General features: G+C 44.5%; 4 protein-coding genes across 4 annotated transcripts; 1 reads left to right on the top strand and 3 right to left on the bottom strand.

The window, feature by feature from the left end:
• Positions 1-5,864: 5,864 nt before the first annotated feature.
• Positions 5,865-6,170, bottom strand: E1B28_009506 (uncharacterized protein; the record flags this gene model as incomplete). Its single annotated transcript, XM_043154402.1, has 1 exon — positions 5,865-6,170. One exon carries the CDS (start codon positions 6,168-6,170, stop codon positions 5,865-5,867), a length of 306 nt encoding a protein of 101 aa, XP_043006857.1.
• A 2,967-nt stretch (positions 6,171-9,137) lies between these two features.
• On the bottom strand, positions 9,138-11,722 carry E1B28_009505 (uncharacterized protein). Its single transcript, XM_043154401.1, has 3 exons — positions 11,581-11,722; positions 11,494-11,518; positions 9,138-11,439 (listed from the first exon to the last, which is right to left on the bottom strand). The coding sequence occupies exons 1-3, from the start codon at positions 11,655-11,657 to the stop codon at positions 9,265-9,267; spliced, it is 2,277 nt and encodes a 758-aa protein (XP_043006856.1). The 5' UTR covers positions 11,658-11,722; the 3' UTR covers positions 9,138-9,264.
• Positions 11,723-12,198: 476 nt separating this feature from the next.
• E1B28_009504 (uncharacterized protein) lies at positions 12,199-18,036 on the bottom strand. The gene is made up of 32 exons (XM_043154400.1): positions 17,742-18,036; positions 17,552-17,668; positions 17,177-17,492; positions 17,073-17,123; positions 16,964-17,020; positions 16,794-16,898; positions 16,535-16,726; positions 16,327-16,471; positions 16,128-16,267; positions 15,939-16,060; positions 15,782-15,875; positions 15,646-15,726; positions 15,412-15,575; positions 15,139-15,341; positions 15,030-15,073; positions 14,924-14,971; positions 14,800-14,865; positions 14,668-14,740; positions 14,528-14,599; positions 14,428-14,471; positions 14,116-14,360; positions 14,028-14,049; positions 13,772-13,954; positions 13,626-13,706; positions 13,558-13,562; positions 13,364-13,499; positions 13,119-13,290; positions 12,926-13,057; positions 12,723-12,859; positions 12,374-12,655; positions 12,291-12,312; positions 12,199-12,235 (listed from the first exon to the last, which is right to left on the bottom strand). The coding sequence occupies exons 3-31, from the start codon at positions 17,348-17,350 to the stop codon at positions 12,301-12,303; spliced, it is 3,282 nt and encodes a 1,093-aa protein (XP_043006855.1). The 5' UTR covers positions 17,351-17,492; positions 17,552-17,668; positions 17,742-18,036; the 3' UTR covers positions 12,199-12,235; positions 12,291-12,300.
• A 1,284-nt stretch (positions 18,037-19,320) lies between these two features.
• E1B28_009503 (uncharacterized protein) lies at positions 19,321-21,843 on the top strand. Its single transcript, XM_043154399.1, has 12 exons — positions 19,321-19,571; positions 19,632-19,644; positions 19,719-19,790; positions 19,857-19,919; positions 19,982-20,027; positions 20,099-20,125; positions 20,219-20,279; positions 20,340-20,361; positions 20,433-20,578; positions 20,653-20,956; positions 21,034-21,058; positions 21,138-21,843. The coding sequence occupies exons 1-12, from the start codon at positions 19,420-19,422 to the stop codon at positions 21,743-21,745; spliced, it is 1,539 nt and encodes a 512-aa protein (XP_043006854.1). The 5' UTR covers positions 19,321-19,419; the 3' UTR covers positions 21,746-21,843.
• The last annotated feature ends 2,294 nt before the right edge of the window (positions 21,844-24,137 follow it).

Below are 24,137 nucleotides of genomic sequence, written 5' to 3'. Positions count from 1 at the left end.
TGTTATAGGAGTATGGTTCGTCGTATGGTTCACAGATATTCACGATGCCAGACATCATCATTATTCATTCTCCTTGGTCGCCAGCTCTTGTCATCCTCTATTGCCAATAGGCCTGTAGGATGGTCCACTAGCATTAGTCTGGAGTGATCTCATAGTAGGTCAGAGTACCAGGGTTTGGTACCCCTCGGAGTACGCCCTATTTGGGTGTTGGGTTGTTTTAGGCATATGCTATCCTCAGCGTCAGGGCTTGAGGCCCGGCATATGCATAGGCGGTTCACCCTCCTGACAGGTAAGGGGTCGAGGGGGCAGGGGTCTCCTTATCTATGATGGTCTATGGCAATCGCGAGTCGGACAGAGTGGTCGACGGTGAGGAGCTGAAGGGATTGAAGGGAGGATGATCGCAGAGATCAAAACAATCAAGCGCAAGGATGGGAGGAGTTGTGATAGCATGTGAAGTACTTTGGAGGAGTACTCGGAGTACGGCGAGTTCGTGACAGGATAGCATATGCCTATAACAACCCAACACACACATGGGGCATACTCCAAGGGGTATCACCCCCTGGTACTATGGCCACAACAAATTCAAGTGACAGGGTAAGTGACAGTAAGTGACTGTATATTTTTCACTGAACCATTACTTACATGTCACTTACCTGTCACTGAACTTCACTGCTACCAAATCTGTGGTCACTGAACCTGTGCACTTGACACTGCCACCAAACCTGCCCCTCACCAGAGAATGCTGCCACCAAACCTGCCCCTCACCGGAGAATGCTGCCACCAAACCTGTACTGTACCCTGATAAATGTAGTAATAAAATACTAGAGCATCACACGCCTGACACTGGGAGTCTAGTCCAAGTCCAAGCGCTCTCAGAGACAAGCATTTACACCACTTTTTTGAGCATACATGTAAGGAGAGCATTGATGTTGCTGGGACTCAGGCCAGCAGATGTGCAGATGTCATATATGAAGGTAATTCTCTAATAACTTCTTGGTCTCTCACTTACCCATCACTTACTATCACTTATTATCACTTACTATCACTTATTATCACTTACTATCACTTACCCATCACTTACCTGTCACTTGCTATTTTTTACCCATCACTTACCTGTCACTTACCTGTCACTTACCCATCACTTGCCCATCACTTACTTTCATTTACCTCCACTTACCTAGTCACTTACTTTCACTTACATAGTCACTTACCCTCACCTAAGCATACTTACCCTCTCTCAAATGTTGCTTACTGTCCCTCATATATAAATAAGGTCCAAACAGGTTATGGAACTCATCAGATCTATAATAAATACTCGATAAATTCTAAATTCTAATTCTTTAAATACTATTGATTTGTGCATTGAGAGTTGATTGAGAGAACTGCTCAGGTCCTTTCGCCACTATTGGGCCATGGCTGACTGTGTCTGTATTGACCCCCAATTGAGCCATGCCAGGATAGTGCACATTGCTCACTAATGCAAGAAAAACACACAAAGCAAATAGATCAATGAATCTATCGCTCTTAGTATTCTCTAATTTTGGGGGTTCAGAAGTTCAGCCTGTCAAAGGTTATGCCTTCTAAGAACTCTTGAGATGGATACAAAATGAAAATCTGACTGTGAAGTCTGGTTCTAGATAGAAGAAATCTCTACTATTGATCTGTTTTTATCTGTATTTATGTAAATCTAACTGTCACGAACTCGCCGTACTCCGAGTACTCCTCCATAGTACTTCACGTCCTCGCGCTTGATTGTTTCGATCCCTGTAATCATCCTCCCTTCGATTCCTTCAGCTCCTCACCATCGACCACTCTGTCTGACTCACAATTGCCATAGACCATCATAGATAGGGAGACCCCTGCCCCCTTGACCCCTTACCCCTTAAGTAGTGTAGTATATAAGTACTCCAAGTGTACAGTAGAACTTCACTCTTGTCTGGTCAATCCTACCTAGAAGTCATTCCTTTTCCCTTCAATTGTCAGCTTGCCTCACCCAAGGATCGACTCCTGACACTAACAATCTGAAGCCTACTTCGGCTTATGAAACTCGAAACAATCTCTGGTGTGGCCCAAAATGCCTAAAGTTCCCAAGTGAACTATACCAAATACCAAATACCAAATCTGACTAAAGTCCCCAAGTGGACTTAACCAAATTCCAAATGTCCCCAAGTGGACTATTCCAAATAAAACTCACAAGTCAAACTGCTCAGAGTCAACCAAATCTGTGTTCTGACCAAAACCAATACACACTGACAGAGTCAGGGCAAATCTGATCACTTTGAGAGTTCCTGCTTAATTGCAAATACAATTTAGAGGGTACTAAACTAAAGAATCCTAGCTTTTACAGGGCTACTTATATACTGCTCAAGAACTAGAAAATACAAAAAGTAAATAATAAACTGACTTTCTACATAATCTTTGATTTCAGATGAGAAAAGAGTTGGAATAGATGGTGAATTTCCTCCTTTGGTCATTCTCCTACAATTTGAGTATAATGTTCTTCTTTGATTTCAAATTACCGGTCTTCTCAGTTTCTACCATGCGCAATTCTTGTAGGCCCAAGCCCCTCTTTCTGCCAGTCTGAAGTCGGATGCATGATCAGCATATTTGATTGCTCCATTCCTCCCTACATCTTTTTCTTGGATGTGATCGAATGAATCTTAAATTTCTTGTTCTCCAAATCTGCTCTATGTCTGAAACTCTCTTTCCCTCAGACTTATTCTAATCTCTTTCTTATCTTTTGATCCTATCATATCTTCTGGAATAATCTAATCTGATCTATCTTACTCAAAGTTGTGATGTCTGAAATCTGTAACTTCACTCTAAGTCTCCAATGTCTTTATAGTCTGTCTGCTATCTGTCTTCTTCAGGTCTAATCAAAATTAAAAGAAAATAGTATAATATCCCTTGATTACCCAAAACATAATACAGAAGGCAGAGAGGCCAACGAACATAGAAGGTTTGGAAATCACTGTCTTCTTAAAGTCCTACAGGTTTCGGATTTGTCTTCTCAAAGGTCTCTCTCTATTCAATTTCCTTCAATCAGAGGTCTAGGGTTTTGACTATAGCATTGATAGATTAGTTTGTTCTTGAGGATAGAGGTTGACATATCATTCCCAGCACCCATTAACAATGCTGTTGGAATTATATGTTGAGTGAATTGTGGAAGACTCTACAAGTAATTAGCGAGCTTTTTCAAGATGAGCAAGATGAGTGAGTGTGGTGTATAACATATGGCAAGTTTCCTGTATAGCGAGTTTTAAATGAGAAGTGAGTGTCAGATTAAGGGTGAGTATTGAGTAATGACAGGTATCAAGTGGTATATTTGCATTGGGTTGAACAAATGAGGAACAAGTAGATATAATATGATGGAACACAGAAGGGAAAGTGTGAGATGAAGCCAGAAGTTCTCAGATATTATGAAGGAGTAATAATGTGCATGGTCAATTGATTGTATTAATAAGATTGGAGGAGATTCACAAGTAGAGTGAAAAGGTGAGGTGTGGATAAAAATGAGGACTTATGTCTGAACTGATAATGGGCAAAATATACCACTCAAGAATCAACCTAATATCAGAGCTATGGTAGTAGCACCAACACCAAATCAACCCAAAAACTAGTACACCTCCATGTAAAGTCTATCAATAACTCTACACACCAGGAAAGATTGCAAGGGTGGACTGCTTGGCAAAGGTTATGCATAAGATTACAGTCTTAATATCATATGAAGCTCTTATAAAATCAAGCTGTAAATGCAAGTGCAAAACACCACATCTATGGAGTTCAAAGGTGTTGTAGAAGACTCTGTTTATTGTCCAGTGGACTAAGTGGGACTCTGAATTACATCTACAGCAGGCTAATTTGAACGATTTGAAACTATTGCTCTTGACAGACACAAAAACTAAGTCCTCAATGGATTACGAAACAGTAATCAAGACCTTGGCAGTCTATAGATGATAATAGTTCTCAAGCTTAGACCTCGGCAGTCTTGTATATTCAAATCAATCTTATCAAGTAACTGCACAAGGACAGAGCAAATATTCGCTATTGTTATCAAGAGCTACACACAGGCAACTCACTCAGGACTTTCCTACGCACAGGCAGTACTTGCTTTATCTGGGGCTATACAATGGCAGCACTCAGCATAGTGAGTGCTAGTTGCAGCATACTCATCTCCCAAGCAGCACCTACAATTGGAAGTTATTTTCCAGCTTTACTGCATTTACCTCTGGGTGTGCTGTGAAAGGGTTAGTGCTACGTACATTTATACACTAACTAGTATATGACAAGTCACTATGTCAATGCAAGCTAGTGGTGACAACAAAAAAAAATCGTACATGCCATGTACTGTGAGAATAATGCACATGCCTCCTTCCCCCCAAACCCCACACTGTTCATAAGTGAGCATGGGACGCAGCAGCACAGCATTGCTTCTCTTCCTCTTACCTCCATCAACCCTTCTTATTGTTGTTCACAACACTTACTGCAGCTTGTAAATATTTTAGTTTATGTCCATAACATCTCATTTCTTACTTAAATACCTACAAGTAAGGTAGACGCCATTCATAACCCACTAACCCCACATGATTGAGGTCACATCGTTACCGCCTTCCAAATCGGGCCTCTGCTCCCTGGTACTTCACTTTGGAGTACCTCCCCACATAGCTACATTGTTAATTCAATGTGTTTGATCTCTGATAATCATTTTATATTAGTTGACGAGGCTGTATAATAAGTTCTATAGTAAGTAAATGAAAACTGAACTCCCCAATAGCCAAACAGTGGGAAAAATCAATGGAAATCACATATTTGTAATTTTTTGAGATTCTGTAGGCACTCCAACTTCTCAAAGTCCTTCAAATAGTCATTGGGTATAGCACAGTGACCCCTGTAATGCTTTGCACCATATGCAGCTTCTTTCCCATTCAGTCCCTCATGTACGCATCAGTATAGCAGAGTGCCCAGTTGAAAAATCCAGTAGAGATAAGACATGAGTCCACTAGAAGAACTTCACCTTCCCTCCTGCCTTCATTAAGTTTTCTCATCATGCACTGGTTGATTTTTTCGGGGGCGCCATCTAATACAGTTCCTCGGGTACTATTTCTATATCAGGGAATTTTTGAATTGATAAACTGAATAAATTTTGCCATGAGTGGATAGGACATACCAAACTCTGTAGTTCTGAGAGAAGAAAAGCTCTGATGGATGGCACAGATGGGAGTTGTGTTAAGAAAGACAGTTACGAGTACAAGCAGAGGCCCAGTATGGAAGTGTCACACTAAATCACGTGGGGTTAGTGGGTTATGAATGACGTCTACCTTAGTAGAATGTCAAATATTGTCTTTAAACAAAAAAGCCAGTAAAAAAAAAACCAGCCAGATTTTTTTTCATCATCACTACTGTTATGTTCACATAGTGACTCATCATATACTAATACATTTTCATATAAATGTATGTAGCACTAACCCTTTCACAGCATACCCAGAGGCAAATGCAGCATGGCCAGAAAAAGCACCGGAAATTGAGTGTGCTACAGTTGAGGCAAGTGTGCTGTATTTAATCTGAGTGTACAGATGCAGCACACTCATCTTCTGGGCAGCACACCCAATCAGAAGTTGTTTTCTGGGTGTGCTGCATCTCCACCTGTTTGTGATGCATTTCACACTGCCTCACACCACTATAATTCAATACCACACCTGCTATCTCAGTACCTACATTTGACATGCCTTCAAACCCCAATTCACCATTCTCTCCTGTCCCTCCAGCCATTTCACTACCACCTTCAGATGATTCAGCTATTGATTCTATTCAGGACATTATTCTAGAGCAATTACTGAAGAACATTGCCCAGGAGACAAAGGCTGTTACAAACAAGAAGGCACAAAGGCAGCCATTGCATAGGCCATCCTGGTCTCCTGGGCAATGTTCTTCAGTAATTGCTCTAGAATAATGTCCTGAATAGAATCAATAGCTGAATCATCTGAAGGTGGTAGTGAAATGGCTGGAGGGACAGGAGAGAATGGTGAATTGGGGTTTGAAGGCATGTCAAATGTAGGTACTGAGATAGCAGGTGTGGTATTGTAAGGAGGACAGTGTTCAAGGGCAGACAGAAAGGAAAGAGAGACAGCAGTGATGGGGGTAAGAATGAAAGTGGTGATTGTTCCACTCATGCTGATTGCGATTCCCACTCACTCTCATGACTCACACATCAAAAAGTGTCAAAAATACCAAAATTTGAATTCTTACTATATTACAGCATATTTTGACGCTGTGAATTATATCTATCACTCTATTTCAATAGGTGGGAATGTTTTTGTTACATTTGACATTACTGGAGGGTTATATGAATTGCCCAGATCTCAATTTGAGCCCAAGTCTAGAAATATATCTACTGTATCCCCTGTCTATATCTGTCAGAGAAAATCTATAAAATCACCAAGTATGATTAAAAGCCTTATTTAGTAGTGTATTTCAGATCCCTGAAGTCTGAAGTTTGATTGGATAAGAACTTGACTCACAATGGTTCTGTCATTGTTTAGTCGAAAGTGGGGGAAAGTGGAAAGGTTCAGTGTTAAAAACTCTGCATGAGCTAAAGGCCCAATATCACACCTGCCAGAACTTGGGGAGTATCTGTAGAGCATGTAATAATAGGGAAGAAGGGAATTTTATTAAGAGTGTCCCTTGTGCTGATGTGCGCTCACATTGATCTGTATTCTAAATTAAGGAATTTGTGCCTGATTGGACAAGACATACAAGAATTGCCATATCTCCCTTAGCAATGCAGTCCTTGCCCTTTAAGATTATAAGAGAGGTCAATTAGATCCTAAGTTACATTTTCACCACTAGAAAAATTGTATGTAACTGACTAATAACAAGGATCTATTGATAAGATGAAGACTTAGAAAAATTAAAGGCTGGCCAGTACTATTGTTGGTTGGGGTTCAGCTGGCATAATCAGTTCATGACACTCTTATTCCACCTTCAAATTCTGTAGATACATATCTTCTTTTCTTCCAGTTGTAAAAAGTATATAACTTGGTAATGAATACCTTCTTGTGTTCATTACAAGTGAACTAAGAAGACTGGGCCAAATAGACCCATTCCATAAAAACTATAATAGATTTGTCATTCCCTTGATATGGCTACAAAGTCCATGGGAACAACTGTTACTTCCAATTTCCACTTCTACAGTTTTTGAAGTTGGTTTATTACCTTGGCAGGAAGATTGTCAGGATACACAAACTTCTGAATCCTCCTCTTAGAAGCATGGGACTCAGCCCTAGTACTTGTATATTCCTTCAGATTTACCCATATTATCATTATAAAACATAGAAAACATCCTATATTTTGTTAAAAATGGTGTGCAAGCATAACAATGGTATATAATTGGTGCCATGCTCAACATCTCACCAATGCAGAGTGCTTGATACAGTTAGCAAAGAGGAACAGAGGCACAAGGCAAAGGACCTATATAAGAAGGTCAAAAAGGCTCATCAGACTCTTCAAAAGTAAATGCAATTGAAGAACAAGCAGGAGCAGGACAAAGAAAAGAAGAGAATAGCAGGGGGGAAAAAACTGGAGTAGGAGCAGAGTAGAGACACAAAGCAGTTGGAGAAAGAGAAGAATAAGCAAGAAAAACAAGCTGAGAAGGAGAAAAAACAACAAGAGAAACAGGCCAAACCAAAATGTGGACAGAATCAAGGTCAGCGAGCTCAAACCAGTAGAGATTGAGACCATAGTCAGGGGCATAGACAGTCCACTACAATTTCATCATCTGAAGGTGAACAATTTGACTTCCCAGATAGTAGCTCTAAAAATCCTGCAACTCAATCATTGTCACTGTCACCACCACCCCAACCCAGCTGCTAATACAGTACCAGAAGACTTGAGCTTGAATCCGGTGACTGGGAGAATGAATATGAGTCGGGAAACATGTCAATTGTTGATATAATGGTGAAGCAGGATGAGGAAAAAGGAGTAGATGATAATGGGAAGCCTGAAATCCATATCCTGGAGATAATCAAGCACCCATTGCAAGGCTGGTATATTCCTGGGCAGATGGTGACAAAACTTGGGAAGCATTGGACAATGTTGAAGACCTGGAGGCATTGGATGAATATCTGAACATTAAAAATAACCAATCTGTATTTATTAAATTCCCTATATAACGAGCCCCTACTTATGCAATTTGGTACAGTACTGAGTTAGAAATGCCGGTATATGTCACTGCCACATAGCTACCACAAGTGGCTGCCATCTCGATGTGCATATGTCTGGTTACCCAATCTAACCCGACATTTGGGGGTTGCATGTGAAAAATATTCATAAGTTAGGCTGAAGGCCCTCTAAATTTTATGTTTTAGTGAGGGCTACCCAAGATGTATGGTGAGATGCTGAGATAAGATTTAGTATGATATATTATATAGCCATTGTAGAAAACATAATTTACCAATAAGCTGCCCAGTATCTGCAGCTCTGACAGTATGCACAGTCATATTGACTCATCTCTTATCTCTAGTAAAGCACAGCTGTACTCATTTATTAATTGACTCATCAATGACTCATTAGATAGATAACAAAAAAGTATATATGGCCTGAGGTTTGCAAGCAAACCCCAGCCTTGATATTTACAACCCTTGTAACCCTTTGTCCATTTTGTCCCTTTGTGTCTTTCTGTCTCTTTCTTTTCTCTTATTGCTCAATATATTCTGTTTCCTCTCTCAAACCAATCTCTGTCTGAATTCTACTGCTCATATAGCATCTCCAAGCCCTCTGAAACCATTCAACAAGCCCTTGGATAAGTATTCCCATTCATAAATAACACTCTAGTCTGTAAAACTGTAGAGAACCTCTAGTATTCATTATACATCCCTAATCCCCTTGACTTGTGTCAACTTGATGATTCTCTGAGTAAGTCTTGAAACCTCATCTGCTGAGTGCATCAGAAGAATTTTCAATTCCTGACAAAGAGAGGCTATATGTAAATATAACGCCCTCAGAGATGTGAATAGCAATGGACAGCACGTTCTATGACTTGCCAGTCGGAAAACCACTAGCATGGTTAGTCGTTTGCTCAAAGTGCCGACCGATTTTTCTTTGTTCTCCGCATCGTGTATAAGGCCACCTGTTTCAAAAAACACCGTAGTCAAAAATTTCCAATAAACATACACGATTATCGTTACTAACGGATACACACATATATCCATATCGTCAATAGTCATAAAAGCGTCATCATTGACAGTCCATACCCCAACCAAAACCCCCTCACGGCCCTCCTCTAGTAGGCAACGTCCACCGAAACACCTGATTAGGCCACTCAGGCGGACCCACATCCGCCAACTTCTCCTTACACACATCCACCACAACCTCATCCACATACTTTCCCAACAACCTATAATCGCTCTCTGTAAACCCACGATACTCAGGATCAATCCCTTCGTCTTCTTCTTCTTCCGAAACTTCACTAGCACTAGCACTAGCACTCCCCTGCTCTTCACCGACGTCACCTGCCGTAGCAGCCGTAGCCGTAGCCGCATCTGTAGCAGTAGTAGTTGTGAGCGTAGTGGTAGTGGTAGCAGTGACGCCCGTAACAGGAGGATTCCCCACCGTCCCAACAGAACTCGTACTCGAACTAAACCTCCTCGTCGATCCCCCCCATCCCGCACCCGAAGTAACACTCCTCGGAGGGTTCAACACAGAATCAAGATATAACACTTCAAGTTTCTTCAACGGGCTTCCGCGATGTGCTCGAGATTTGGCGAGGGAGCTTATGAAGAGCGTAGGGATGTGTGGGTTGTCTTCGATACGGATGTGGGTTAGGTTTGGGCAGAGGATGGTTGGGGTGGGTGTGGGTGTGGGTGTGGGTGTGGTACTGGTACTGGTGCTGGGTACATCGTTTCCTCCTCGATCGGTGGTAGCTTCGCCAGGGCCATGCGATTTGAGAGAATTGGCGTGAGGAGGGGAGGTTTCGTCGGGGTTCGGTTTGAATGGTTTTTTCCCTGTATGGGTTCGTTCTGCTGGCCGCCGATCCCTAGTAACCTTCCCTCCAACACCTCTGACCAATACCCCCTTCATTCCACGATTCTCCTCTTGTTTCTTCGGATACAACCCACCCAGAACACTCCTCGTCACAACCGGACAATCCCTAGCCAAAACCGTAATCGACTCCAACGCATCCATCCTCTGGAACCACCACTCCCTCCACATCCTCTCCGTCATCCTATCCGGATACGGGAAACAATCCCTCAACTGCATCTTCCTCACCGACCGCAACGGTACTTTCTCCGCCAACCCACGGATTTGAGATGTCGAGTAAAACCCCCACAGGTACAAAGCCCCGTCGAGAATGGCGATAAACGGACATTCACCTCGAGCCCATGTTTCTGGCATACGCGTTATCCATATCTCGGATAACCCAAGTATAGGATGGAGATGGGATGTATCATCCGGTATCCACGATCCCAAATCCCCACTCCCACCAGAAGGGAAATGATGGCCCCAAATAAACATCTTCGTCTCCTTCGGAAGACTCAAATGCTCCAAAAACCTCTTCACCACACCCATCGAGGGCCAATCCCCCAAACTCAACTCTCTCAGTTTCCCCAACACAACTTTCCTCTTCCCTACCACCCTCGGCACATCATCCTCATCCTCTCTGGTCGGCCCAGCCCTAACAACAGCAAGCTCTTCCAACCCCGGCGACCCCTCCAAAAAATCCAAAAACTCCCTAGTCGAAGGTCTAGCCACCGGACCCTCATTCCACTGATCAAAAAGACACAAATGCGTCAAATGTCTAAAATAACCCGCAGGCCAAGATGTAAAATGCTCCAAGGTCACCGCTCTCAACACCGGCATCCTATCATCAAATATCCTCGGTAACACCCCACCCACCACATCTCGTCCCTTCGTCACAATACTCAAACTCTCCAAACACATCGCGCCGCCGCCCTCCTCTCCCTCTCCCCTATTGAGGAAGCCATAGATGGGAGTGGAGTTGAACCATCCGTCGGTGTTGATGTGGAATTGTCGGATACGTGGGATGTGGGGTATGAGGTGATGGATGAGATCTTCTGAGATGGGTAAGAATTCAGGCCCGGTGATGGATAGGAAAACGTCTAATAAGGCTCTCCGAGATCGTTTGAGGGATAGCTCGGGATCGACACCTCCACGGAGATTGTCGATGGTGCCCCAGAGTGGTGGAGAGGAAGCGACGATGCCGCGCCAGTGTCGACAGACATGGGTTAAGGAGAGCCAGGAGTGGTTTTCGAAGGAGCGGATGCCGCCTTTGACGAGAGGGAGGAAGGAGGGTAGGTTTTGTTTTGTTTCGAGGAAGATTTGGGAGAGGAGTTCGGGGGGAAGGCGGTTAATGGGTTGGAGAGAGTTTCGTAGGCCTCGGAGGACAGATGCTGCGATTTGGAGTTTGCGTTCTATTTCGTCTGTCTGGGGATGAGGTTAGAAAATGGGGGATTCTAGGGTTAGGTATGGAGTACGCACCTCTGTAATTGAAATATCCCATTTTCTGATGAAAGACGAAGGAGTTATTACAAGCTTACTTCTCTGAAAAAGAACAGGCTAACTTACTTTCCCTTTTTGGAGTCGGACAAGAGGGTTGACAGCAAGGCGTTGACGAGCTGCTGGAGGTTGAGCTTGACTGCCATGGTGGTTGCAGGTCAAGCCTGAATGAATTCATTTATGTAACGGCCATGATGGACGTCGACCCATTGTAGCCTCGAGGTTGCCGGCGGCGGCAATATTTACTCCAACTGCTTACGGCCGCATTCCATCATTATGCCAACGGATCAACCTCGGACTGAAGATACACAAGTTCTAACGTCGCATGAAGCAATCCGGTAAGAGTAGGTACATACACCTCTACGGAACGACCAAGCCGACTGATTAGACGAAGGCTAGCGAAGGATCATCGACATCGATCAGGCCGAGGAACCGTATCACAAAAAAAGAAAAAAAGAACGCTCGAACGAACATCAAGAAACAAAACTTGAAGCAATCCGAACGAAGAAAGTTAGAGGACTCGGGGTACCTCTAGATACCAGCTAACAGGTCTCGAATATCTCGGTCACTTTGAACTCAATGCATGAATTTACCGATGAAGAATTGATGAAGAGGCTACATTTTCTGTTGTCTGAGCCAAGGGTCCTCTCTCTGTCAGCTTTCTGAAACGGCCATCAGATCCTGTAGGAGCGGGTCAAACCAAGTTGGTCCAAATTTCGGATTTCTATTTCCAGCATAATGAGTACATTTCATACAAGTACAAGATCCTCTTCTCATACATTCAATTTTTCAGGCATCGTACTGGAAAAAACGAGGTCAGATCCTCAAAGAACCAAAACCAAAAACTTTCAAAACAACTTACCGTCAAATACATCGAACCAGGCCAGGGCGAAGTGGTTCCATAGTCCGTGAGATACACCTTGGTAGGTGTCCCATTCTGTATATCAGTAAACCCAAGCAGTTTCCCATCATTTCCAGCCGCCCTTCGGACGTTCTTCAACCCGAAAACAACCTTGACGATCTCAGTGATCGTCTGTTCGGCAAACGCGATCCCGAGACACTTGTGGAATCCCGTTCCGTTGTAGGAATATGAGGACGCAGGGCGTGTTGGATCAGCTGTTGTGGGGTTCGGGAAATCTGCCGGCTATGTGATGGTAAAGGTGAGGATACAGGAAGATAGCAATAGAGATTGGTGTGATTCGGAAACCCACATTCAAATGAGCATTCTTCAAACTTCCGAATAGCCTATCCCCTTTTTTGACATTGAGATTAGGAAGGCCATTTCCTTGTGGGATAGACGCGTCCGCGAGAACATCTCGATAAAGACCGGTGACTTGAGGGTTCAATCCTACAGAGCCGGACAATCATAAAATACATAAATTCGAAACGCGAATAATGAAAATAAGAAACTTACTCATAGCCTCGCGAACGTATCCACGAAGAGTTTCCAAACTTGCAGCATCAGTCGCTTTCGCCAACGCAACAACTTTCGCTCGCTCCGCAGCACGTTCATCATCAAAGTAAAAGTCGATGACGTGGACCGCGGCTGTCCAAGATTAAGGTCAGTTACCTCCAATCTGATTAAAAGTAAAACGTGGAACTCTAACCTTGAGCATAATTAACCGAAGAGCCAACCGCCAATCCTACGACCGTCGCTACGAGCTCGTTAACGGGACGCCCAGTGTCGGCAAGCTTCTGCAAGAACGGAGCACAAGGTCTGCTGCTAATCACACCTTCAACTGTGTTCGTAACAGTAGATATCGCACCGAGGAAGATATTCTATACGTCCCAAATAAGAAAAACGAACGTTGTTCAAAAACGACCAGAGGTGAATGAATGAGATAGTACTTACGGTAGATGCAGCGCTTTTCGGTGCACATTCCACAATAGATTTTGCCACCATGGCTTGTACAACTCCACCAGCTTGGAAGACTTTCTGGCGTAACGAGAAGCCATGTTCGTTTTCGCCGATTGCCAGGAAAATGAGTCTGGGAATGGAAATGGTTTAATTTTCTGAACAACCTGTGGCAACGTGAAGGCTCTTACGTGAACTAGAAAAATCGAATGATTAACTCTGAGGAAAGAAAGAAATCTGACGGACGATCGAATCTCACCATTGACGTAAACATATCATACACCTCCTGCTCAGTGTACATTCCGAGCGGGTTAGCCTTTGTCTTCACGTCGAGGCCACACTAAGAAATAAGCCAACGGAAGGGTCAGAGCTATGATACTCGATTAAGGAGTAACGAAAACATACGAGGAGATCAGCAGCCCAATGAATAGCAGCATTGTTAACGACATCATTCACAATATCCACAAACTTCCCCGGAACCCCATCATAAGTGAAGGATTTGCTGGTTATCCTCTGCGTAACGCCGTCTCGATACCACTTGCAGTATTTGTCAAGAGAATCTTTGGCCGGGAATAAAGCGTGCAGTGCCTAAATTGAAATCAATAATTATAATTGTTTAACCACGGCATCCCTCGAATTCGGGAAAAATGGGTGAACTCACAAGATTCTTATCCGCATCGTGCCTAGACGAAGAAAAAAGAAAGTTATACGTCAACAACACCGTTTAGCTGAGAAAAAGAAATCCTAACTTGGCAGCCTGATCAAACGTCAACATGAACCCATACCCATTCCCAAGTCCCTTCATATCATAAACAACCGGGAACTGCGTAGAGTTGTTGAAAACATAATTGATTCCCGTGAATGTGTTCAACACTTGCACCGGAACGGCAGGTTGAGGTCGGTCAAAGGTGTATTGAGCAGCTTTGCCTTGGCGTGTAAGAGATTCTTTCATTTTCGTTGGTGTGAAGAAGGGGTAACAGCCGTAAACGGAGTTCTAAAAACCTCGGAGGGGTTTGTTAGTGGGGAGGGATAATGACCTCAATAAGCACCGAACAGCGTACATATGGATAATGGCGAGGCAAGTGGCGCATTAGAAGTTTAGGCACTGGTGGAGGGAGGGTAGGTTAGGCTCCATGAACTCCTGGAGAAATCCATACTTACTCTCGCCCCCGAGTCCACCGTTGTTAGGATCCCTAAGGCAGTCCTGGTATCCCCATGTCGTCAAATTGGCAGCTAAATTTTAGATAAATGGGCGTTAGCTAGAAGTGAGGGGGGGGCAGGAATAGAGTGAAAACTCTTACGAGTGAATGCGGTGGTATAGAACCTATCTCCACGAATCAGGGCAATGGCGTCACTAAGCACGGCTCTCGTAGTCTTTGCCACGCGGAGGGGGGAATTCAATTAATGACCATGAAGGAAATCAGAAGACTTACCGTGTATCCGCAGGCGAACCGAAGACCTCCTGAAAGAGGCATGATAGCCTCACATTGAAGACCGGTCTGAAAGATATTTCACGGGATAAATCAATGGGACTTAGGTGTGAGAGGATGGTCATACGTAGAGCTCGAGGTTATCGACGTGTTTATAGAGTTGGCGAGCCGCGCCCTGTAATTCCAATTCAGTTGTTATAATAAGTAGCCTCAGAATAAGAACAAATACTCACTGCGATGGCGGGATCTGGATTCCACTCTTCAAACGTCTTGAATTCTACACGGTGTTCAGCGCCAGTAATTAGTCAAGCCATAAGCGAGATATCCAATTGTTTTCCTTACGTTTAAGACCAAGCCATTTCCTAAACTCGTTCATCGTACACACCCCCCACTGTCGAGCTTGCTTTATTCCCATGGTTTCAATAACTTTCAGTGAAGCGGGCGTCCCTCGTGCGCCGTAAGAACATGCGACATTCTCGGTCGCATCTTGAAGGACCTTGGCAAGGTCATCGTCGGAAAACTTGCCATCGGGACCCCGTTTCAACCTAGAAATGTAGATGTAAGTGTTAATGAAGAACCGAGATTTCAAGTAGGAATGGGGATGGGACGACTCACCATGCAAATTCACGCTTACTAGGGTCCGGATTGAGGTCGGCAATTGTCTTGAGAAACCCTTGCCCAAAGTCGGAGACTGTCAGCGTTTCGAGAGGTTTGTCGAATGTTTTGTTGAAAAAGTCATTGATCCACGTTTCGTCCGCTTGAGAAATGGTTGCGTGCCACTTTTATGTTTTTTGTTTCAAACGTTGTAAGTGGATTTGTTAGATGTCGTGAACAGGACCATCAGCTCACCCTATACAGAACGTTGAACTCAACGCTACAGTGGTTCCCTTCACCTCGGCTGACTGGGTTACCGTTTTTATCTTTGATGGGCTATGTCCGAAAAGACCGAGGATGAGGGACAAGATTTCAAAGTCTCGAAACTCACGTCGAAAGCATTCATGTTCCACGCGTTTCCTTCCGAAAGACCCAAGAAACCAGCAACGTAATCTCCCATAATCAAACTCATAAAGTGCCCACCGCTGTTGATAGTCGTTAGTTATTGTTGGCGGAGATAAACGTTATATGAGGGGATTTCTATTCACTTGATCAAGCGGGCAGTCTGGAAGATTTCCTCATCCTGTTTGGCACGAGCAGTGGGGTCTTCAGGCGGTGGATCTGTCCAGCGTCCCCGTTCGTTGATTTTCAGAAGCCTGTCAGCGATGTACTACAATCGTCGCCCCCAGAATAAGTTATTGAGTTATTGATCGATGCTAACCCGGGCCGGGACTCACGTTATGATTTCTTGATAAGATCACAAGTAAAGCGCTGGATGCCGGCGGAAGGAAAAGAAGGCGCTCTTCGGAGAACGTATCCGGATATAGAAGACCCCGGCCGGCAGCCTTGTCCCGTACTTGATCTTGTGTTGCTTGATCTGTAATATAGATCCGTTGAGGGAATTGAAAGAATAAGACTGAACGAGATATAGCATACTGATTCCGTACAAAGGACTAAGATCCAAGTACGAGCTCGTCGCGTTGACGTTCCAGTCCTTCACATCGGACCGGAACAAACTGTGAGTGACAAGGGTAGCAAAAGCAAAAGTGAGACTGGAGTTCCCGTTCGGGTGTGGGGTTATCTAGAATGGTCCAGGTTAGTCTTATATATCATATGAAAATGAAAATGAGAGTAAACTGCATACCTTCCGACGCTTCAACAGCGTTTCGAAGACAAGCTCGGGATCAGGAAGTGCAGTCGGAGCCAAGCACCATTTCCCTTGAACGCTCCTTGCATACGGTATACCTGCACGTCCTATATCCGGGGCCAGAAGGTTATTATTCCCCCCGTCGGCTTGACGGTACGTGTACACCGGGGTGAGGAGAGTCTCAATGGGCTGTAGAACAGGATCAATCGATTACGCCAAGAACCATTTTGGGGTTTAGAGAAAAACTGAAACTGACGTGAGGAATGGTGTTGTACAACATTCCGATGGCCGAATTAGACATGTTCTTTGCAACATCACTGTCTGGAGGTAACCGTGACAACAGTGTTAAGCCGGCGGCGAACTGATAGCGAGAATGTACGATGAGTAAAGAGAAAGTGAGCAGGAGAGGGGGCATAAGAAACGTACCGCTCCTTTACGGTCATCAACAGAATCCGGATTGATTACTGTGTCGAGGAAGCCGGCCTAATATGCTTATTATGCATCTGGATGTTGAGTGGGAAGAAAGCCTACTCACTACGACAGTGGGATCAGCAGTGATAGGTCCCTTGGAGATCTGAGCTTGCACCTAACGAGAAGTAGGATTAATACAAGTATCGATGAAGGGAAACTTCAACGCACATCGCGGATAACGTTCGTCAACGGCGAGTGGTCTTGGCTCGCACCAGGACCACTGGCTTCTGAGGTGATTTTGGCATCGTACTGGCCATCTGGCGCGGTGGGCAAAGATCGCGCTTTGAGATACACCGAATCCGCACCGAGAGTGAAGACGTCGACAGGTGAGATAGTGGCCATGTTGGATAGGATAGTTAGTTCGACCTTCCGAGTCACTTATAAGGACTGTCCATGAATTCACTCTTCTAGTGGAGGTTGCCGATGATTAAAAAAACCAAGCAGACCATACTCATCCGGTGACATAGATCTCGGCACCTGTGGGCTGAGATTAATGACTTGAGTTCCATATCAGATTGAAGGACGACATAAACTTCTACTTGCTTCGAAGATATGTTAAAAGCAGGTCGTGTGATTACGCCGTATATGAAGTTTGATGCCTTGTCTTGAATGTGGCGAACCTTGTGAAATATGGATATAATGAAAGTAGTCTGGCCTCGACTTCTTGTCATTGACAGGTACAGACCATCTGATGATAAGAGTGAGTCACCCAACTCATGTGGCGAGACAGTACCTTTTTTTATGTAGAATATCCCCATTCCTGGAACAAAGGTGGACCCGAGCAGCTTCTTGGATGACCTGAAGGCGAGTAAGGTCTGACTTCGATTGAATAGCATAGTCGGATAGCTTGAATGTTTGATGCGCCGTGGTTCTGTGTCCTACAGTCACATTCCCACAATTTCCCTGTTGTCTCCTACTTCAGGCCAGCAGACTGTTGAGAGCTGATATAGACGTGACGAGACACATACGAAGACGAGAAAAACCGTAGGGTGAACTCGAGACGCGATGATGGATTTGGAAGAAAAAAGGGATGGATTACATAATTTTCTCCCATGATCGGGCCGCAACCACACCAACATTCCATATCTGAGTTCTTTAAGCACGTTGCGGCCTTCAGTCGGGTCCGACGCGAGCTGTTTTCCAAGGGCTCAACGTCATCAACAGGAACTGGAGGAATATTCTTCGTACACCTTGAGTCGGAGAGTGAGAAATACCTTGGAAATATGGGCACGCCATTACCTCAACTTTTGATACAGGAATGGAAATTGAGGAGATTATCGATGGAATTCATCTTCCAATTTTATTCAGGGTACTAGGTAGACCTGACCGGGGTACTAGGCCCGAGCTGTTGGCGTAGGAAATGAGATCGTACTAGATAATTCACACAATGTGACTCGTATAAAATTGGACGAAGCACTGTTTGAACTTAGATTCAACCGCGCGAACTGCGCACCTTACATCAAGACTTGTGTAAAAAAGACTACGTGAGTTGAGAAATCAGAGCACAAGGCCTACCGTATATACCTCAAGACCTTCTGTTTGCGTATCCCTTCCTGCGATGGTAGCGGCGTTCAGGTGAACAACGAAAGCAGTGGATTCGACCAGTTCAATGGGTGATACTTTCTTTGTACTTTCTTCTTCAGTTCGTCGTGTTGGTTTTTGAAGAATTTCAATTTCGAAGTTCTGAATTACGAAGATAAGCTAAAATACTCGGAATCGATTGATAATATAAGAAAACGTGCCAATTCTTTGATTCAAAGCACCAACCTTCTGGAATATCTTCAAACACAAGTTGAACACAAGAGGGAAAAGTTCAGGCGGATCGCTCGCTCTGGATTCCCCCGTTGTACGAGGCAGTCAGGACCAAGTCAGGACGCGACTATTTCGTAGTATTAGAAGGGTCGTATCGATATAAATATGTACAGGTCAGCCGGGAACCTGAGGGCTAGAAAAGACGTCGCGGAGAGCGTAAAAAGCGTATCCAGTGCCAGTGCAAAGGGTCAGCGGAAGCGGCGGCGGGACGCCGGTCCGCTATTTCGTCGGGTGTATTCGAATTTCGTGCGTGCTAGTTTATGTAACTAGCCATTTTCTCCCACTTGCCTCCAACTTGCCTCAGGCCGACCTCATGTCAAAGTCGTCAGTACTTCAGTAGGTGCTGTAGAAGACGACGGCTTCTTCACGCAAGGTTTAATTAGAACCTTTCAATCACAACATGTACATCTGACATCGAAGCGTTGAACGTTGAACGTAACATCGACAGCCTGATTCCCGAATATGAATGTTTGCTCAAAAAAAAAGAAACCTTATGATCAGCAGCACGTGCCCCCCGGATTAAACCCCCGCGTATTCAGGTATAATTCAGAACCGGGCTCGGATGAGTACTTTCTTTACCCCCATCACCACTGCTGACTATGAGCGACTCCCACGAACGATGGGTATCGGGAGGCACCCTTATCGATGCTGCTCCTCCAGACACGAGAACCACCTCCGGAGAGGAGAAGATTATCCCACCTGAACACCCGTATAGGACGCTGGTACTATGCTTCGATGGTACCGGGGACCAGTACGTCGATGGCTTTTTTAACGCGATTATAATGTCACTTAACGGACTGTGAACGCATAGATTCGACTCTGATGTTTGTTTATTTATCTCACACCTCTCCATAAGCAGAGCTTGCGAAAGCCGATTCTAAACTCCTTTTCCATGCAGAACTCGAACATTGTGGAACTCTTCTCGATGTTGAAGAAGGATGACTGTTCCAAACAGATGGTTTATTACCAGGCAAGTTTAAACTTTTAAACCTTACCTCTTCGACTAACGAGAGGGAAACGTGTTGGGGTACTATAGGCAGGGATCGGCACGTACACCACCCCTCAAATTGCTACGCCTCTGGGAGCGAGGATATCCAAGGTACGTCGTGCTGTTCTGCATTGCTTCTCACAAGAGTTGACTTGGACGCTTTCCTTTCTCAGGCTATCGATGAAGCCGTAGCTTGGAACTTGGATGCACACGTTATGGGTAACTTCCAGTTCAAAACTACCGAATGACAAAATGAACTGACTGATTTGGACTGTGATTTTTGACGCAAGGTGGATACGAATTCTTGATGCAGAACTGTGAGTTTCCTTTTAATATTCAACCCCCCTTCCACGGCTCTTTGCCTCTGATACACTTTGCTTCTCTTTCCCATCCCACGTATCCAACTTTAGACACAATAGGTGACAGAATATGTATCTTTGGGTTCTCGAGGGGGGCGTATACGGCTCGGAGGTAAGCTCGTAATATTTCTTCTGCTTCACAACATAGTTGAGTCCCGTTTTGGGTTCCCAGTCTAGCGGGTATGATTCACAAGGTTCGTTCGTTTAAGTTGAACCTGTTTTGTGTCTTTCCAGTGTTTTGGATTTGGCAATTCGTACCCTCTAGGTCGGAATCCTACCCGCATGCAATCACCAACAAGTGCCGTTCGCGTACAAGATGTACACACAAGCTGATGAAGTGGGTTGGAAACAGAGTAATGCGTTTAAGAAAGCGTTTTCAATCGATGCGGATATTGAGTTTGTCGGCGTTTGGTGAGTGGTTTCGGGATCATCTTGTAAGCTTATCGAGATCTCATCATTCATTTATATTTTCGAACCTCTCGTAGGGACACTGTCAACTCCGTCGGCCTCATCCCAAAACGCCTTCCCTTCACGACGTCGAATACGAACGTTCGGACGTTCAGGCATGCGGTCTCACTTGATGAACGACGAGCGAAATTCAAAGCGAACTTGTGGAACCGTCCTAACGAAGCCGAGGCTAAACTTGGTTTGGCGCAAAAGGGGAATACGAATTCCGGGTCTGGATCTACTACGACGAAAAGTCAGCCACACCTTCAGAAGCCACATTCAATATGGGCACTTGAACAGCAGTATTCAAAAGATCGTACTCTTCCGACGGATATAGAAGAGGTACGAGTTTTCATTTCCTATGTTTTTTTTTGCACCTGTTCTCACTTTCCCCATCTTGATTTTTCGAACCTGCCTAGGTCTGGTTTGCAGGATGTCACTGTGGTGGGTTTAAGTTTCCTTATCGTCCCCCCATTTCCTCCCGTTTAATTCCACCTTTTTCCAATATCAAAAACTTTATCAGACGTCGGGGGTGGCTCGGTCTCAAACGACACCAAACCCAACCTTGCTAGGATCCCACTCCGATGGATGATTCGGGAATGTTTCAAAACCAATACGGGTATCATGTTCTATGCTGATATGTTGGAAGAGATTATGGGTGTGGATCCCGCGGTTCTTTATCCGGCTGTTCTTCCTAGACCCCCAGCGTTGAAGATCAGTGAGGAGCAAGGGCATTATATTCGATCTATATCTGACGATGCGGCCAAGTCGAAGGGCTCGCCCGAGAGCTTGGATGAAGGGACGGTAACTACTACTGGTCAACGAGCGACAGAGGAAGAACTCGAGCTCATGGATTCTCTTTCGCCGATTTATGATCAGCTTTCTTTAAAATGGTTCTGGTGGATTCTTGAATTTTTCCCTATCACGATGAGATACCAATCCGGGGACAGCTCGTGGGTATCGTATTTGGGGTGGAATCTAGGACGGGGTATAATTATTCCTAGGCAGGAGACGGAGGGGGTGAAGGTACATAGGAGTGTGAAATTGAGGATGGAAGCTAAGTCTAGGGACGGACAGAGGTATGTGCCGAAGGCGAGTTTTGATGAGAGGTACACGACTTGGGTGGATTGATGGTCTTTTGATACTACATATTCGAGGAAAACTCTATCTTTATATCAGTTTCTCGGAAGGATTTGTAAACCGGTCGATGGTGGATAGAAATGATGCTGATCCTCGTCAACCCGGGAGCATTGGTGTGAATCGCCGGGAGTCCCTCGAGCTGCTCGAGCATTGCTCACTCTACCCACCGATCCCATGTAACTTATTTGTGATTTCCCCCGTCAGCTGTAAATTTGAAACGCGAAGCCACAAATTCCCAAGTCCGTGATATACTCACTGCCAAGAGGAGTCCATGTAGGAAACATATAATGATTACCAGGAAACGTTGCCGTACTCGTTATAATGATTGGCGGTAACCACCAAGGAAGAACCTTTCATTAATTTAAGCTCACTAACCATCAATGAACAAATTTGTTCTTTAATGGCTACTTCCCTTCGTTGGCTCACCAGGCTCGTCCTTTAATGGACTATTCTTCTCTCCCATACTTGATCTTTAATGGACCGGGTTACTCAAACCTTCCCGCGCTCCTTCTTTAATGAAGCCGAGCTTTCTAATGGACCAGTTTTTCCCCCTTTAATGGACAATTGTAAGGTAAGTCCCTTCTGTTCTTTAATGGCTTCCTGCTTTTCATTCTTTAATGGATAGTAGGTACACCTGTTTATCTTCCTTTAATGGTCCTTTTATTTCTCTCGCACCCGGCGGGCCGCACTCGACCTTTAATGGATCCGCCGTAGTCAAAACCTTCCCGTGCTCGTTCTTTAATGGTCCTCCATGACGGTCTTTAATGGATCCTGCCCGGGTACTCAACCTTCCCGCTTGACCTTTAATGGATCCCGCCCAGATGCTCTTCCCGCACTCGACCTTTAATGGATCCGCGGTAGTCAAAAACTTCCCGCGCTCATTCTTTAATGGTCCTTTTCCCTCTCTACATGACCTTTAATGGTCCTTTCTTTCCTCCTGCACCTACGCTTGACCTTTAATGGATCCCGCCGTACTTGAATCCCACGCTCGTACTTTAATGGATCCACCCATAACCAAGCTTTTTAATGGACTGATTCTCCTCCTTTAATGGATAATTGTAAGGTAAGCTTCCCTTTTTTTCCGAATGGTTTCCTCCCTTTGCTCACCAGTGTGGTAGAGCCCCCTGGCTCTTTCGTAGATTCCTTACGCCGATGAGTTTTTCCTTTTTTTATTTAACTTCTTGCGCTTTTCTCTGTTGTCAATCCCTTTATAACAAAAACCTTATTTACCTTTCATTTCAAACACAGTTGCACTTTTCTTACAGCATATTCCCGCTATCAGTCTTAGCTTCAAATTCTTACTTTACGGTGAGCCTTTGATCTACTTCATTCCCGTTCCTTTTCCCCTCCTACCAGTCCGCTCCCGCAAGGCCTTGTCCACCTGGCGGTAAATAGCCTTGCGCCGCGTTGGGACCTCATCCACCCCAAAAGCGAAGTCTTAGCAGCGTTGACTGAGGTGGAATCGGCTCGGCAATGTTGTGGGTCAGAGGTCTAGCCTCCCAGTTATCTTATCAAGGAACTATGTAGATAATCCTTTTTAGACCTAGCTTTTTTTACTTACTTCTTTTACTCGTACGCTCGGACCCATAGTCCTTTCATAAAATCTGTCAAGTTAAGTACAAGTTAGTCAAGTACTCAGACGGTCACACGGTAGGTGGAGTGACTGAGATTCTACAGTACCTGTCAAGTTAAGTACAAGTTAGTCAAGTACTATAGAATAATAAATCAGTATAAAGATGTATAGTAATAGAAAGAGAATATAAACACCTCAGACGGTCACACGGTAGGTGGAACGACTGAGGTGTTAGGAGTCCGTATTCGAATATAAATAGTCAAAGAGAAATAGGGTCCATAAAATAAAGGAGTAGGAGAGTATAGGGGAATATACCAACGAGGGACATTCATTTCCGACAAAATCTGTCAACGTCGGACAGGAATACACTTCCTTTCTTCCCTTCCCTCTCTGATCCCACTCTGAGCTGAGCAAAAACTTCGAATTAAGAGCCCTATCTACTACATCGAGCCTCAACGACGACTCCGAGCCTCATATTCCATTCCATTATCACTGATCTCCATGATCTCCACCATCATCCTCGTGTTCTGCGGCGCCTTTCCTTCGTTACGACTCACCTCTTGCCTTGTGTCAACTTTGGGATCTTTTTCATTATTCTTCCACTTCTCTGTCAGATTTCTGACCAGTAGCTCTCGCATCCCTTTTTACCAGCAAACTGCTATATCCTGCCACACCAGGTCCTGATGAACACACCTTTTTGTCATCCCAGGCTTGTCCCCCAATGGACCCCTCTCTCCCCCCCTACTTGACCTTAAATGGATCCCAACTTTTTTTTTCTCCTCCACCCTGTACTCGATATTTAATGGATCC

This window comes from Marasmius oreades, chromosome 6, assembly GCF_018924745.1.
Source record: "Marasmius oreades isolate 03SP1 chromosome 6, whole genome shotgun sequence".
In the NCBI taxonomy this organism is placed as follows: domain Eukaryota; kingdom Fungi; phylum Basidiomycota; class Agaricomycetes; order Agaricales; family Marasmiaceae; genus Marasmius; species Marasmius oreades.
The sequence above is the reverse complement of the archived record's forward strand: the minus strand, read 5'-3'. Positions and strand labels throughout refer to the sequence as shown.

What these genes read in the sequence shown, in the direction of transcription:
- E1B28_009503 (XM_043154399.1), top strand. Translation starts at nt 19,420, where the DNA reads ATGAGCGACTCCCACGAACGATGGGTATCGGGAGGCACCCTTATCGAT. An exon ending in TGGGAGCGAGGATATCCAAG is followed by an intron (nt 19,920 to 19,981) that starts GTACGTCGTGCT and finishes TTCCTTTCTCAG; the next exon opens with GCTATCGATGAAGCCGTAGC. An exon ending in ATTGAGTTTGTCGGCGTTTG is followed by an intron (nt 20,579 to 20,652) that starts GTGAGTGGTTTC and finishes AACCTCTCGTAG; the next exon opens with GGACACTGTCAACTCCGTCG.
- E1B28_009504 (XM_043154400.1), bottom strand. Translation starts at nt 17,350, where the DNA reads ATGGCCACTATCTCACCTGTCGACGTCTTCACTCTCGGTGCGGATTCG. An exon ending in GAAATGGCTTGGTCTTAAAC is followed by an intron (nt 15,074 to 15,138) that starts GTAAGGAAAACA and finishes AACACCGTGTAG; the next exon opens with AATTCAAGACGTTTGAAGAG. An exon ending in ATCCAGATCCCGCCATCGCA is followed by an intron (nt 14,972 to 15,029) that starts GTGAGTATTTGT and finishes TTGGAATTACAG; the next exon opens with GGCGCGGCTCGCCAACTCTA.
- E1B28_009505 (XM_043154401.1), bottom strand. Translation starts at nt 11,657, where the DNA reads ATGGCAGTCAAGCTCAACCTCCAGCAGCTCGTCAACGCCTTGCTGTCA. An exon ending in TCCGACTCCAAAAAGGGAAA is followed by an intron (nt 11,519 to 11,580) that starts GTAAGTTAGCCT and finishes GTCTTTCATCAG; the next exon opens with AAAATGGGATATTTCAATTA. An exon ending in GGGATATTTCAATTACAGAG is followed by an intron (nt 11,440 to 11,493) that starts GTGCGTACTCCA and finishes CCTCATCCCCAG; the next exon opens with ACAGACGAAATAGAACGCAA.